Here is a 16,559-nt window from a genome sequence, read left to right as displayed (position 1 = left end):
TTTTTGCATGATTGTGTGTGTTGTTATAGTGAACATCCGTTTACAAATATCCAGGAAGTGCTGAAGTTGTGTAATCAGAGCTTTGGTGAGAGAGTAGAGTTGAGGAGAGACATTTGATAGATGTTAGAACAGAGATGGGTGCTTCCCTGGTTGCTCAGCTGGTAAAGAATCCACCTGCAGTGCAGGAGACCCTGGTTTGATTCCTGGGTTGGGAAGATCCCTTGGAGGAGGACATGGCAACCCACTCCAGGACTGTTGCCTGGAGAATCCCTACGGACAGAGGAGCCTGGCGGGCTACAGTCCGTGGGGTCATAAAGTGTCGGACATGACTGAGCAACTAAGCACAGCACAAAACAGAGATGATGTCTGATGCTGAGAAAGAATAAGTGAGGGAGAGTCTATAGAGAGGGTACCAAACCATGGAGAATGGCCACATTTAGAAAAATAGACTAGTTGGCAAAAGAAAAAAAGGAGTTAGGCAAACAGGAAAAAGAATGGGGACAGTATATATTGTGGACACAGGAGAGGAGAGAGTTGCGAGAATCAGAAACAGCATTAGAAAAGAGTGTCATCTCTGAGATGCATATTTTGAATTCAACTTTCAGCAATGAAAGGGAATTGCACTTGACATCGGGAGGAGAGATTCTGCTCCAGGGACACAGAGCAGACAAACAGTGGTTGGGAGGTCTTATATTTAGATACACTGACTCCCTAGCAAAAAAAAATAAAACACATTTTTAAAAGTACGAAGTTGAGCTTTCCTGGTGGCTCAGTGGTTAAGACATGGTTTCAATACCTGGTCTGGGAAGATCCCACGTACCACGGAGCAACTAAGCCCGTGTACCGCAAGTACTGAGCCTGTGCTCTTGAGCCCACAGGCCGCAACTCCTGAAGCCGGCATGTAGAGCCTGTCTCTACAGCAAGAGAAGCCACAGCAGTGAGAGGCCCAGCACCGCAACTAGAGAGTATCCCCTGCTCCCTACAGCTGGAGAAGGCCTGTGCCCTGCAGCAAAGACCCAGCACAGCCATGACAAAATAAATAAATCTTTAAAAAAAGAAACAGATTAATGTATACAAAACAGAAGAAAGAAAAAGGTAAAAATCCTTTTATCAAAAACAAAAAAATTGGGGGAATTCCATGGCAGTCCAGTGGTTAGGACTCTCTGCTTTCATTGCTGTGGGCCTAGCTTCAATCCCTAGTGGGGGAACTAAGATCCATGTCTCACCCGCCACCAAAAACAAAACAAAAAAAAAAAAAAAAAGGAAAAAAAATTTAATACTCTACTCATATACCTTTAAAATTAAAACCTAAGAATAAACCTTTATCCATTAAAATTATAAAATATAATTTAATTTATTTACTGTAATGAGCAGAAGACAAAGATACAGATAGGGAAAGACTAAAATAGAGATGGGGAAAAAGTATCTATCTTACAAAATATGTATGTTAAAGTATACGTATGGGGCTTCCCAGGTGGCACTAGTGGTAAAGAGCGTGCTTGCCAATATAGGAGACTTTAGAGATTCAGGCTTGGTCCCTGGGTCAGGAAGATCCCCTGGAGGAGAGCATGGCAACCCACTCCAATATTCTTGCCAGGAGAATCCCGTGGACAGGAGAGCCTGGTTGGCTACAGTCCATGGGGTCGCAAAGAGCTGGACACGACTAGAGAGACTTAGCACAGCATATACATATGTGTATGTACCTACTTGGGAGGGACTGGGGGCAGGAGGAGAAGGGGGCGGCAGAGGATGAGATGGCTGGATGGCGTCACCGACTCGATGGACATGGCTTTGGGTGGACTCCAGGAGTTGGTGATGGACAGGGAGGCCTGGCCTGCTGCAGTTCATGGGGTCGCAAAGAGTCGGACACAACTGAGTGACTGAACTGAACTGAATGTTTAATTGAAATATAGGGAACTCCCAGAGATTCACATAGCAAGATTGGGAAAAAATATACTTAAATGTAAAAATTCACATATCAAATGACTTCAAGTCTTTTAGTTTTGTGATCTTGGGACAGATAGGGAAAATCCTCAGCCGTTACACAAGTAGTCAATACTACGTGATTACAAGATTAGTCTTTGCAAGGTGGTGGCCCTTGACATGCAGTGTAGGTCATCACTGTCATTCTGTATTCCTGATTTCTAGGGGGTTGAGAAAAATGTCTTTCATATTAAAGGGGGCTTCCCTGAGTGGCTCAGTGGTAAAGAATCCACTTACCAAAGCAGGAGACTCAGGTTCAGTCCCTGGGTTGGGAAGCTCCCCTGGAGAAGGAGATAGCAACCCACTCTAGTATTCTTGCCTGGAAAGTCCCACCATGGACAGAGGAGCCTGGCAGGCTACCAGTCCACGGGGTCGCAGAAGAGTCAGACATGACTTGGTGACTGAACAACAACAACAAATGAAATTTATTATGTTCTCTCTTCCCTCCCAACCGATTAATGTTTATAATTATGTTTTGTCATTTTCTGCTCGCCAGCTAGATTCAGGGAGAGGTCATTAAAGTGATGTGGTGGTTGGGACTGCCCTGGCGGTCCAGTGGTTAGGATGCTGTGCTCCCAGGGCCAGGGGCCTGGGTCCGATCTCTGGTTGGTGAACTAAGATCCTGCAGGCCACACGTCGAGGCATAAAAAAACAACTAGCTAAATAAAAATAATGTGGTGGTTAATTTAATGTGTCCAGATATCATACTTTTCACCACAACTGTTGAGCAGTAAATTTATGAAGGGAGCCCTGGCGTCACTGAAGAGCTCTCTGGTAGCTTTCACCTGCAGCCAAGACCTCACAGTGGGAACTCTAGTAGACGAACTGGGAAACCCAAGGGCCGTTGGAGTATTTGGATCTCAAGGTAGCAGTGTTGGCACTCAGAGGCCAAAGGCAATATGGGCGTGGTTACCATAATGGACAGCAGAGTAAAAGGAGCAACTGGAATAGGCTGACTTATGCAGACAGGGCATTGGCTGGTTGACATGTGTCCCTGGGAGTAAAGAATGGAAGCCTGCGAAATTCTTATTTGATCTATATAAGCAGAAAAGTTCTAGGTCAAGTGAACAAAAGTCTAACCTGTGTCATAAAAACAGAAGTCATGGCCCCTTAGTCAGTTCCCAGACTTGAGCCAGTTTGTAGACCTAAAACCCCTTGAATAAAGGCAAGAGTGGGTCATCTTGAGAAAGTCTGTATATGCCAGAAATTTATACTGCCAGTCTTTCTCCCAGGCTTTCCTGGTGGCTCGGACAGTAAAGAATCTGCCAGCAATGCAGGAAACCTGAGTTCTATCCCTGGGCTGGGAAGATCCCCTGCAGTAGAAAATGGCAATCCACTTCAGTATTCTTGCCTGGAGAATCCCATGGACAGAGGAGCCTGGTGGGCTGCAGTCCATGGAGTTGCAAAGAGTCAGACACGACTGAGCAACTAACACTTTCACTTTCCCTAAAGGGGAGTATTAAATACATGATTATCTATAGAACTAGGTCTCATTGAGGACTAAGAGGAAAAAGTACAGTATATAAGGACTGTTAGTTCTGACAGTATAATCATTTGCAAAATGGGGAGGAGAATGGGAAGAGCACATGCAAAAAAGTTTTATAATGTTTTTAGTAATCATACTGGTGGCAGAACTAAACTGGCATTCTGAAACTTGTTTATGAAATATGGGACAAAATAGAAGAGTAATTATGAGATACTCTGATCCTGGTATCCTCTCTGTCTTTGGGAACCAAGATTCTCAGTATGGAAAGCAAGTGATACAGGAGTATTAGAGAAGACATTGTGATCTTTAATTTATATTAAAAGTATCAGTTATCAAGAACAAGTTGTCTGAGATTTTATCCTACTTGCAAGACAGGAATTTAGCAAGTCAGTTTCATGGGTCAGAGACAAAGGATGGTTTATGACTCATGGTAGTAGCAGCAACCAGAATATCAGCATTTTTGTGCTGGTTTCATGAGCTCCATGTCCCCAAAGGCAACTGGAAGAAGGTCAGATGACACCTGCCCACACGGTGGGTTTCAAAACACAAGAAGAATCCTGAGCTTGGGGTTCTCAAGTGCATTTTATTTTGCTGAGTCTCCATTGCCATGCATGCAGGCTTAGTTGCCCTGCCGCATGTAGGATCTTAGTTCCCGATCAGGGATCAAACCCATGTCCCTGCATCGGAAGGTGGAATCTTTTCCTTGGCTGTGCTGGGTGGGCCGCGTGGCTTTTTCTCTGGTTGAGGTGAGCAGGGGCTCCTCTGTAGTTGCGGCGGCTTCTCTTGTTGCACAGCATGGGCCCTAGGGGGTGTGGGCCTCAGCAGTTGTGGCTCCCCGGCTCTAGAGCACAGGCTCAGCAGCTGTGGCGCACAGGCTTAGCTGCTCCACGGCGTGTGGGATCTTCCCGACCAGGGATGGAATCCATGTCTCCTACATTTGCAGGCACTTGTCAAGGCTATGGTTTTTCCTGTGGTCATGTATGGATGTGAGAGTTGGACTGTGAAGAAGGCTGAGCACTGAAGAATTGATGCTTTTGCACTGTGGTGTTGGAGAAGACTCTTGAGAGTCCCTTGGACTGCAAGCAGATCCAACCAGTCCATTCTGAAGGAGATCAGCCCTGGGATTTCTTTGGAAGGAATGATGCTAAAGCTGAAACTCCAGTACTTTGGCCACCTCGTGCAAAGAGTTGACACATTGGAAAAGACTCTGATGCTGGGAGGGATTGGGGGCAGGAGGAGAAGGGGACAACAGAGAATGAGACGGCTGAATGGCATCACTGACTCAATGGACGTGAGTCTGGGTGAACTCCGGGAGATGATGATGGACAGGGAGGCCTGGCGTGCTGCGATTCATGGGGTCGCAAAGAGTCGGAGACGACTGAGTGACTGAACTGAATTGTCCTTTGCTCTAGAGGGAGACATTATCTCCAAAGCTGTTTACTAAACAAATACCCTTGGAAAAAAAGGGCAGGCAGTTCCTTGTTTACAAGATGTGCAGAAATGCAAGAAACTGATAAGGAATTGTTTCTCAACATCTCTGTAAACTCATGAGGTATTTCCTATCTCTGTCCATTGAAAAGGTCTGGAAACAATGACAAACCAGTATTAGTGAATATCCCTAGTTCCCAAATATTGAAAACATTGAAATATTATTTTCCTTCAAAAGGACCCAGGGCTTCTTGGAGAAATGGCTGACTCTAGGTCTTTTTTTTTTTTAAGTCACTCAGTCATGTCCAACTCTTTGTGACCCCATGGACTATACAGTCCCTGGAATTCTCCAGGCCAGAATACTGGAGTGGGTAGCTTTTCCCTTCTCCAGGGGATCTTCCCAACCCAGGGATTGGACCCAGGTCTCCTGCATTGCAGGTGGATTCTTTACCAGCTGAGCCACAAGGGAAGCCCATAGAGTTGGACTATCACCCTTTTACAACCTCTGTGCTACATGAAGCATCAAACATTGTCAAAACCATGAAAACAGAGACAGCCAGACATTGTCTGTCTCCTGTTGTCTTGCCAGAGTTCAATCTAGTTTCTGGATCCAGCTGCCCAGTAGCAGCCAGAACAGAAGGCAGAAAAGAGATGGAAGCATGCCAAGAGTATGCAGTCAGCAAAACCAAGCTGTGGGAAATTTCTCTATGTCAACAGCCCTGGTTCCTCAGTGGATCACTTGAGATGGGTGATGAACTTAGAGACTGAGATTTGAAAGACGTATCAACTTTTTTAAATGGACAAGACTACACTGTAGTGCCTAGGGCAGCACATTAGGTAATAAAATTATAGTAGCGAAGGGAATAAAAAATACTGGTTACCTGAGAAAGGGAGGGTATTGGAGGAAAGGCGAATCTATGGGAGGGCTTTGCAGGTGCCTGATAAAGTTATTTTTCTTAATCTTGAACCATGCATTTGATTCATGTGGTTTTCTACATCTGTATATTATTTTACAATAAAAAGATTTTTTGTAAACAATATGTTCAATAAGAAGCTAGCTTAGGCCTTGTGCTTATTTTCCTGCTTCATAGACAAGCAAAAATTAAATTTCAATAGATTCTTGAAAGCTTAGGAGGACCTACAGAATTATTCATCATTATCAAATTGCTGTGTTATTGAGCACTCATATATGGCATCAAATTAGCCTAAGATCGCATAGGTTCAATGCAGAAAATGTCCCAGTATTCTTTTTTTTCTAATACTATTTTTATAAAAGTGAAATTTGTTCATCGTATAAAACTTTGCAACAAAAACACTTAAGATGAAAAACATGCTGCTGTTCTGTTCTCCAGAGATAACCATAAGCCATCGTTTGGCATGTTCCCTATTACACATGCACACACTTAGGCTGGGAAACGTCTTTGGGACCTACTTTCTGTTCTCATCTCAGGCTCTGTTTTCACAGAGGCCTTTCATGGAGGCCACTTAAGGTCTTGATCCCTTCCAAAGTAGAATTTATTATCACGCTGGAACATGTTTTTTCATAGGTGGGCTACATCACGCGGCGGCCCGAATTTCCGGTGATAACGTCTATAAGCACTTGAAGTACGAAGGTGGGATTCACCGGGTTCAGCGAATCCCCGAGGTGGGGCTGTCATCCCGGATGCAGCGTATTCACACGGGAACGATGTCGGTGATCGTCCTCCCCCACCCAGATGAGGTAACCCCCTGCAGGAACCCCGTACCATTATCCGTGAAGATCCCCCGGAGTTTCACTGTCCACGAAAAGCTCCTGTGCGTTCTGTCTACTTACAGAATGCTTCTGCACCCTAAACGTGTGAACTTCTTTCCCCCCACGAAGCAGTCCCTTCATTCTCTGTGGACAACGAGTGACCGTCCTACAGTTCAGCTCAGCTCACGTCTGACACCGTCTCCCTGGGGAAGTGGCTCAGGTTCCACAAGCTGGACTCAGCCCCATAGGACAGCTGCCCCTCCCACATCAGAGCCAGAAGCGAGACCAGGCTGTCTCCTGTGTTCCTGCATCCGGAGGGTCCCGTGACCCCCTCCTTAGTCTCAGTAATTTACTAAAGGGGCTCACAGAACAGAGGAAAACAGTGTCCTTACCAGCGCGTGCACGGAGTCGTGTCCGACTCTCTGTGACCCCACATGGAATTCTCCAGGCAAGAATACTGTGGTGTAGGTTGCCATGCCTTTCTGCAGGGGATCTTCCCAACCAAGGGATAGAACTCAAGTCTCCTGCGTTGGCAGGCGGATTCTTTACCACTGAGCCACCTGGGAAGCTCACACTTACTAGACTACTGGTTTATTACAAAAAATATAACTCAGGAAGGGCCAGATGGAAAAAACTGAGGACACAAAGAGGTGTAGGGCTTCCATACCCTCTCCAGGCTCGCCACCCTACCTTGCAGCTTCACATGTTCACCAACCTGGAAGCGCTCTGAACTCGGTGCTTGGGGCACTTTTATGGAGTCTTCCATACATAGATATGATTGGTTACATCAATAGACTTTGGGGATTAATTCAACCTCCAGCCCCTCTCCCCTCCCTGGAGACTGGGGTGGAGCTGAATGCTCCAGCCCTCTAGTCCTGTGTTTGGTTCCTCTGGCCATCAGTCCGCATGCTGTGGTTATCCAGGATTTTCCACATGTCACCTTATTAACATAAAGTCAAATGTGGTTCAAAGGGGCTTGTTATGAATAACAAAGGACACCTTTGTCACTCTTACCACTTAAGAAAATATCCAAGGGTTTTAGGAGCTCTCTGCTGAGAACTGAACAATATATATTTCTTACCATAAATCACAATGTCACAATTAATACTTAACTCCAGTTGTTAGTTTCTTCAGCATCAAAAAGTATCTTTATAGCTATTTTCTTAAACCAGGATGCTATCAAGTTTCACTTATTGCAGTTTGTTGTTATAACTCTTTATGCCTGAAACAGTCTTCCAACCTTTGTTTTTTTTTTAATGACACTGACATTTTGAAGAGTCTTGCAGAATGTTCCACATTCTGGATTCGTCTGACTGTTTCCTTATAACACTCTTTAACTTGTTCCTTTATCTCCTGCATTCTATGAAAAGTTGTATTTAAATATTCCATTCTATTCGGATTGTACATTTAGAGCAAGAATACTTCGCAGGTGTCGTTACATTCATGTTGCGTCTCATCACAAGTCATAGAATATCAGATTCCCCCACTTTTAGTGAGGATCACCTTGAGCATTTAGTGAGGTTTGTGACCAGAAAAAAAATCCTGATTGTGAAAGTGTATTTCTCCCTTTATAATAAGAGAATAATCTAAGTAATATAATAATATAGTAATATAAGTAATATATCCTATTCCCAACAACTTTTCGTCCATGGTCTTTAACATCCAGTAGTGATCTTTGCCTGAATTAGTTATTTAGTTTGGTGTTTCAAAATGATGATTTTCTAATTTCATCATTCCTTCTGCATGTATTAACTGGCATTCTTTACTGTGAAGAACTTTCCTCCCCACTGCCTTCTCGCCTCCTTTCTTCTCTTTCTCTTTCCATTTTTATTTTACCTCATTGTAAACTCACATATTGAATGTTGTATGTTTGTGACTTCATTATAGACTTATGGATTTATTTTTTAAATTCAATAAGATATAATCACTATTATTTTTCTTTTTGAAAAAATTGAGGTGTAGTTGACTTACAATATTGTTTCAGGTGTACAACATAGTGATTCACTATTTTGAAAGGTTGTACACCATTTATAGTTATCATAAAGTATTGGCTTTCTTCCCTGTGCTGTACAGTATATCCTTATAGTCCATGTATTTTATACATAAGAGTGTGTACTTCTTACTCCCCCACATCTATTCTTCTCCTCCCACTTTTCCTCTCCTCACTGATAACCACGAGTTTGAGTCCATTTCTTTTTTTGTTATATTCACTGCTGCTGCTGCTGCTGCTAAGTCGCGTCAGTCATGTCTGACTCTGTGCGACCCCATAGACGGCAAGCCCACCAGGCTCCCCCGTCCCTGGGATTCTCCAGGCAAGAACACTGGAGTGGGTTGCCATTTCCTTCTCCAATGCAGGAAAGTGAAAAGTGAAAGTGAAGTCGCTCAGTCGTGTCCAACTCTTAGCGACCCCATGGACTGCAGCCTGCCAGGCTCCTCCGCCCATGGGATTTTCCAGGCAAGAGTACTGGAGTGGGTTGCCACTGCCTTCTCCATAGGCTTATATATTGACTAGTGTGTTTTAATTTTTAGACTCCATATATGTGATACTATACATATTTGTCTTTCTCTGTTCGACTTATTTCACTAAGCACACTACCCTCCAAGTTCATTTATGTTACTGCAAATTGCAAAATTTCATTTTTTCTGGCTGAGCAGTATTCCAGTGTGTGTGTGTGTGTGTGACATCTTTATCCATTCATGGATACTTACATTGCTTCCATATCTTGGCTGTTATAAACAATACTGCTGTGAACACTGGGGTGAATATATCTCTTTGAGTTAAGGTTTTTATTTTCAGATATATACCTAGGAGTGGAATTGCTGGATATGTTGGTTCTATTTTTAGTTTTTTGAGAAACCTCCATGCTACTTTCCACAGTGATGCACCAATTTACATTCCCACCAACAGTGTACCGGGGTTTCCCTTTTTCCATATGGTCCCTGACATTGGATGATAGCCATACTTTCTGATGATGGCCATTCTGACAGATGCAAGGTGATACCTCACTGTGGTTTTGGTTTGCGTTTCTCTGATGATTAATGATTTGGAGCATCTTTTCATGTGCCTGTTGGCCACTTGAGTGTCTTCTTTGGAAAAATGTCTATTCATGTCTTCTGCCTTTTTTAAAAAATATATTTTGTATCTAATATAGCTTTGTGGGATGATAGATAATAAAGCTTTTGAAAGATTGCATAACTCAGCGGTCTCATAAATCAGTGTTTAAAATAGCATCTGTTGGAATAGGGTGTTTATGGTTCTTTCTTTGTTATAAGTTATTTCACCTCTTAGTCAAATGGCTGTGATTTAAAACAGTACAGTTTATGTGAAAGACCTTGGGATCAATTTAATATTTAAGTATTTGTTCAGTATGGAATCTACTCATGCTATACTTTTGGTTCTAGGTCGACGTGAAAGTGGACCCTAAGGACTTACGAATAGATACATTCCGAGCCAAAGGCGCAGGAGGGCAGCATGTTAATACAACTGATAGTGCTGTCAGACTTGTCCACATCCCCACAGGTAAGCTAGTCCTTCTGCCTTTGTACTTTTAACTCTTTTTTTCACATCTTATAAAACTGTCCGGCATTTAGAAAGAGTTTTAGGTTAGTGTCGATGACACTGGAGGGACTTCCCTGGTGGTCCAGTGGCTAAGACTCCACACTCCCATTGCAGAGGGCCCAAGTTCAATCCCTAGGCAGGGAACTAGATCCCAAATGCCGCAACTAAGATACTGCATGCCACGATGAAAGATCCCTCGTGCTGCAAGTAAGACCCAGAGCTGCCAGATAAATACCTAAATAAATAAATACATAAAAGATTTTCTTAAAAAAAAAGGTGACACTGGGTCATGGGTTCAAAGTCCCCAGTGTGTTCATATTCCCTTCTGTTGGGACAAAGTCCCTCCTTGGCTGTGTATATACATTTAAGAGTGAGGTTCTAAACACTCCTCAGCACATGGGCGCCACTTATCCAGTAATAAGTTTCAACAGTCAGGGAGTGGATCAGCTTTTTTATTAGGGCCCCTGAAATGTCAGCATTTGTAGAACTTTTTCTCCTGGGTAGTTTTCTCCTAAGAAGGCTCGCCCAGGATGCACCTGACGGTAAAGTCAAGGTCTCCCCGTTCAATAAGCAAACTTTCACTTAATCTTCCTTTTCAGTCTTGTGCCTCACGCTTGCCTTCCTTTGTACCTTTGAAGACTCAAGTCTGGAACTTTCCTTATTTCATTCTCTAAAGACTGTACCTCCTGCCTCCTACAGACTGAGGGAGGGGACTTGAAAATGTAGTTGTTATATAGACTTTCTGTGTCTAGTCCCCAAATGGTCAGCTCCAGTCTCTGGGCGTCCTCATTATAGTGCTTCATTAAAGGTCTTAAGGATCTATACCTATATATTTAAAATATATACCTATATATATACCTATATATTTAAAATAACTGTTCCAGTTATTTTAAAATTTTAGGTAGTGGTTACTTCTGGGAGGCATGACATAGCTTCTGGCTTGGAAGGGGGCAAATGGGAGGTTTAAAGGGCATTTAGAAATATTCTTTGTGGCTCAGCTGGTAAAGAATCCGCCTACAGTGTGGGAAACCTAGGTTTGGTCCCTGGGTTGGGAAGATCCCCTGGAGAAAGGAAAGGCTACCCACTCCAGTATTCTGGCCTGGAAGAGTCAGACACGACTGAGGGACTTTCACTTTCAGCAATATTCTATTTAAGCTGCGTGGTACATATATATTCTTTTACATTATGTATATTCTTCCCTGTGTGGAGTATACAATTGGCCCTTAAACAACATGGGTTTCAACTGCATTTCGTTGTTGTTTAGTCACTAAGTCGTGTCCGACTCTTTAAAACCCCATGGACTGCAGCCCGCCTGGCTTCCCTGCCCTTTGCTATCTCCCAGAGCTTGCTCAAACTTATGTCCATTGTGTCAGTGATGCCATCCAACCATCTCATCCTCTGTTGTCCCCTTCTCCTCCTGCCTTCAATCCTTTCCAGCATCAGGGTCTTTTCCAGTGAGTCAACTTTTCCCATCAGGTGGCCAAAGTACTAAAGCTTCAGCTTCAACAACAGTCCTTCCAATGAATATTCAGGACTGATTTCCTTTAGGATAGACTGCTTTGATCTCCTGCAGTCCATGAGACTCTCAAGAGTCTTTTTCAACACCACAGTTCAAAAGCATCAGTTCTTTGGCACTCAGTCTTTTTAGTCCAACTCTGACATCTGTACATGACTACTGGAAAAACCATAATCTTTGACTCTACAGACCTTGGTTGGCAAAGTGATGTCTTTGCTTTTTAATACACTGTCTAGGTTTGTCATAGCTTTCCTTCCAAGGAGCTAGAGTGTTTTAATTTCATGGCTATAGTCACTGTGCAGTGATTTTTGGAGCCCAAGAAAATAAAGTCTGTCACTGTTTCCAATTTTTCCCCTTCTGTTTGCCATGAAATGATGGTGTTGGATGCCATGATCTTAGTTTTTTGAATGTTGAGTTTCAAGTCAACTTTTTCACTCTCCTCTTTTACCCTCATCAAGAGGCTCTTTATTTCCTCTTCACTTTCTGCCATACGGGTGATGTCATCTGCAATTCTGAGGTTATTGATATTTCTCCCAGCAATCTTGATTCCAGCTTGTGATTCATCCAGTCCAGCATTTCACACGATGCAGTCCACATAAAAGTTAAATAAGCAGGGTGACAATATACAGCCTTGACATACTCCTTTCCCAATTTCGAACCAGTCCATTGTTCCGTGTCCAGTTCTAACTGTTGCTTCTTGACCTGCATACAGGTGGAATTCCCTTACTTTCCCTGTGATCCAGGGAATGTTGGCAATTTGATCTCCGGTTCCTCTGCCTTTTCTAAAACCAGCTTGAACATCTGGAAGTTCACAGTTCACATATTGCTGAAGCCTGGCTTGGAGAATTTTGAGCATTACTTTACTAGCGTATGAGATGAGTACAATTGTGCGGTACTTTGAGCATTGTTTGGCATTGCCTTTGTTTGGGATTAGAATGAAAACTGACCTTTTCCAATCCTGTGGCCACTGCTGAGTTTTCCAAATTTGCTGGCATATTGAGTGCAGCACTTTCACGGCATCATCTTTTAGGATTTGAACTAGTTCAGCTGGAATTCCATCTCCTCCACTAGCTTTTTCATAGTAATGTTTCCTAAGGCTCAATTGACTTCACACTCCAGGATGTCTGATTCTAGGTGAGTGACCGTACCATCATGGTTTTCCAGGTCATTAAAGCCTTTTTTATATAGTTCTGTGTATTTTTGCCACTTCTTTCTAATCTCTGCTGCTGCTTTTAGGTCCACCTTTTCTGTCCTTTGTTGTGAGGATCCTTGCATGAAAGGTTCCCTTGATATCTCCAGTTTCCTTAAAGAATTCTCCTTGTGTTCCCCATTCTATTGTTTCCCTGTGTTTCTTTGCATTGTTTACTTAAGAAGGCTTTTATCTCTCCTTGGTATTCTCTGGAACTCTGCATTCACTTGGGTGTATCTTTCCCTTTCTCCCTTGCTTTTCACTTCTATTCTTTTCTCAGCTCTTGTAAAGCCTCCTCAGACAACTACTTGCCTTCTTGTATTTCTTTTCCTTTGGGATAGTTTTGATCACCACCTTCTGCAGAATGTTATGAACCTCCATCCATAGTTCTTCAGGCACTCCGTCTGCCAGATCTAATCCCTTGAATGTATTGGTCACCTCCATGTATGATCATAAGGGATTTGATTTAGGTCATATCTGAATGGCCTAGTGGTTTTTCCTACTTTCTTCAATTTAAGTCCGAATTTTGCAATAAGGAGCTCATGATCTGAGCCACAGTCAGCTCCAGTCCTTGTTTTTGCTGACTGTATAGGGCTTCTCCATCTTCAGCTGCAAAGAATATAATCGATCTGATTTCGGTATTGACCATCTGGTGATGTCCATGTGTAGAGTTGTCTCTTGTGTTGTTGGAAGAGGGTGTTTGTTATGACCAGTGTGTCCTCTTGGGAAAACTCTGTTAGCGTTGATCCCGCTTCATTTTGTATTCCTCCAAGGCCAAATTTTCTATATTCTAGGTATCTCTTGACTGCCTACTTTGCATTCCAGTCCCCTATGATAAAAAAGACTTCTTTGGTGTTGTTCTATAAAGTCTTGTTGGTCTTCACAGAACCGTTCAACTTCAGCTTCTTTGGCATTAGAGGTTGGGGGTATAGACTTGGATTACTGTGATGCTGAATGATTTGCCTTGGAAACCAACCGAAACCATTCTGTCATTTCAAGATTACACCCAAGTACTGCATTTCAGAATGTTTTGCTGACTATGAGGTCACTGATTCCTAAGATGTTGACATCCACTCTTGCCATTTCCTGCTTGGCCATGTCCAATTTACCTTGATTCATGGACCTAACATTCCAGGTTCCTATGCAATACTGTTCTTTACAGCATCAGACTTTACTTTCAGCACCAGACACATTCACAATTGAACATCGTTTCCCCTTTGGTTCAGTCTCTTCATTCTTTCTGGAGCTTATTAGTAATTGCCCTCTGCTCTCCCCCAGTAGCATATTGGACACCTTCTGACCTGGGGGACTCATCTTCCAGTGTCATATCCTTTTGCCAAGAATACTGGAGTGTTGCCATTCCCTCCTCCAGTGGACCACATTTTGTTAGAATGACCTGGGTCTATATAAATGCAGATTTTTTTTCAATAAATGTGTATTTGTATTATAAGTTGAAACACCTTATTTAGATATCAGAATCTAAAGAGCCATCTAAAGCAATTACCATCATAACTCGTGTACTTTCTGGTGTGTACTTCATTTAAAATGTTTTTCATTCTTTTCCTGATTAACCTTTCCCCCTTTAAAGCATTCCTCAGTTCTATCTTCTTTATCAGTTTTATTGTGATATAATAGATACCTCAGGGTTTCCCAGGTAGCTCAGTGGTAAAGAATCTGCCAGCAATGCAGGAGGTACCTGTTTAATCCCTGAGTCAGGACGATCTCTTGAAGCAGGAAGTGGCAACCTGCTCCAGCATCCTTACCTGGGAAATCCCATAGATGGAGGAGCTGGGTGGACTGCAGTCTGTGCCATCACACAAAGAATCAGACGCGTCTGAGCGACTGAGCACGTGCGCACGCACTCTTTACCTCTGATCCCTGTTATTTTTCAGGACTTGTAGTGGAATGCCAGCAAGAACGATCACAGATAAAAAACAAAGAAATAGCTCTGCGTGTGTTGAGAGCTAGACTCTACCAGCAGATTATTGAGAAAGACAAGTGTCAGCAACGAAGTGCAAGAAAACTGCAGGTAGGATTTATTGAATGAGATAACTTAATGGCTCTGTACAGAAAGCCATCATCTTGTGTAGGAAAATGGAGTCAATATTCTTAATCTAATGGAAGTACCTTGGAGCACTGGAAAACATGTTCATTTGTAAATAGCAGTAATTTAATACCGGTTGGTTATGGCTAAACTCAGACATGCCAGTTTGCAAATAAGGAGAGGAGATACATATAAACTAAAAATTATTTCCCAGTTGTGTTCTGTGTTTATATCATAGTTATCTTTAAGAGGAAATCAGTGTAAAAGACAATTCTCTAGAAATTAAGAGACTTTTCAGGTTTTTAATTTAAAACCTTGCTTTTACTATAATTTTATGTGGAATCAAAAATATATGGCATGCAAAAAACTGGTAATAGTGATGTGTCTGGGAACACATTCTTCTGATGTGTCTGGGAACAAAGAATAGAAAAGAGATTTATTTTTTGTTTATGCTCTTTTCTACTTTTAAAATTTTGTACTATGTATATTTATATTATTATTTATACAAAAATACACATAGATAAGTTTTAAGCAAAATGAATAAATGTCATTGTTTTAAGTAAAGCAAGTGTTGTATGATTTTAACTTCTGAAAAAATAAAGTTTGTCTTTGAGAGAAACTGGAAGAGACAGTGGGACCCAGAAATAACTGTGTTTCTGTGTTATTTGCAGGTAGTTATACTTCAGTAAATATGGGAGATTTTGTGGCCTGTTAAGATACTGAAATTATATAAAACTAAACATCACTTATTCTTTTCATGTAGATGTCCTAGTCTTTCACACTTTTCCCCTTTTCATTTATTTCCCTTAGTAACTTGCAGATAGTAAAAGTGACAGGATAAATAATATATCAATCTTAAACACTACCAGCTCTGCCACATTTCATGAAAGACATTAGGGTTTTTTCAGTTCAGTTCAGTTCATTTCAGTCGCTCAGTCACGTCCGACTCTTTGCGACCCCATGAATCGCAGCATGCCAGGCCTCCCTGTCCATCACCATCTCCTGGAGTTCACTCAAACTCAGGTCCATTGAGTCGGTGATGCCATCCAGCCATCTCATCCTCTGTCGTCCCCTTCTCCTCCTGCCCCCAATCCCTCCCAGCATCAGAGTCTTTTCCAATGAGTCAACTCTTCACATGAGGTGGCCAAAGTACTGCAATTTCAGCTTTAGCATCAGTCCTTCCAAAGAACACCCAGGACTGATCTCCTTTAGAATGAACTGGTTGGATCTCCTTGCAGTCCAAGGGATTCTCAAGAGTCTTCTCCAACACCACAGTTCAAAAGCATCAATTCTTAGGCGCTCAGCTTTCTTCACAGTCCAGCTCTGCCGGGGTCCTGCACCGGCTTGGATCCAGGGTATCCGAAGTGTGACGGTGTCGGCAAAGAGAATGATTTAGAGAAAGAGAGAGAAAGAAAGAATGTTGTAGATAAGAAAATAGAGGAGAGAAAGAGGCTGATAATCCTTGGTTTACATAGAAAGCCAATAAAACCCTGGGACAAGGAGTTTGCCTTGTTCACGAAGGCCACAGGTGCCCTCCCGGTCTCCTGAGGGAGTGAAGACACAGAACGTCTTCCCGTTCAGGTCTTAGAAACCTGGGCAGATAAGTGAACGCAGGGAGCCTC

At 42.6% G+C, this 16,559-nt stretch overlaps 1 protein-coding gene across 1 annotated transcript in view; it reads left to right on the top strand.

Annotated features, from left to right (window-relative positions):
• MTRF1 (mitochondrial translation release factor 1) overlaps positions 1-16,559 on the top strand; it is a 41,726-nt gene that overhangs the window by 13,965 nt on the left and 11,202 nt on the right. The window contains exons 6-8 of the mRNA XM_052650224.1: positions 6,445-6,617; positions 10,032-10,149; positions 14,786-14,922. Coding sequence (XP_052506184.1) covers positions 6,445-6,617; positions 10,032-10,149; positions 14,786-14,922 — 428 coding nt within the window. The remainder of the gene's footprint in view (positions 1-6,444; positions 6,618-10,031; positions 10,150-14,785; positions 14,923-16,559) is intronic.

Source organism: Budorcas taxicolor, chromosome 12 (genome assembly GCF_023091745.1).
Source record: "Budorcas taxicolor isolate Tak-1 chromosome 12, Takin1.1, whole genome shotgun sequence".
NCBI classification, from domain to species: domain Eukaryota; kingdom Metazoa; phylum Chordata; class Mammalia; order Artiodactyla; family Bovidae; genus Budorcas; species Budorcas taxicolor.
Note: the sequence above shows the minus strand (reverse complement) of the source record. Positions and strands in the feature narration are given on the sequence as shown.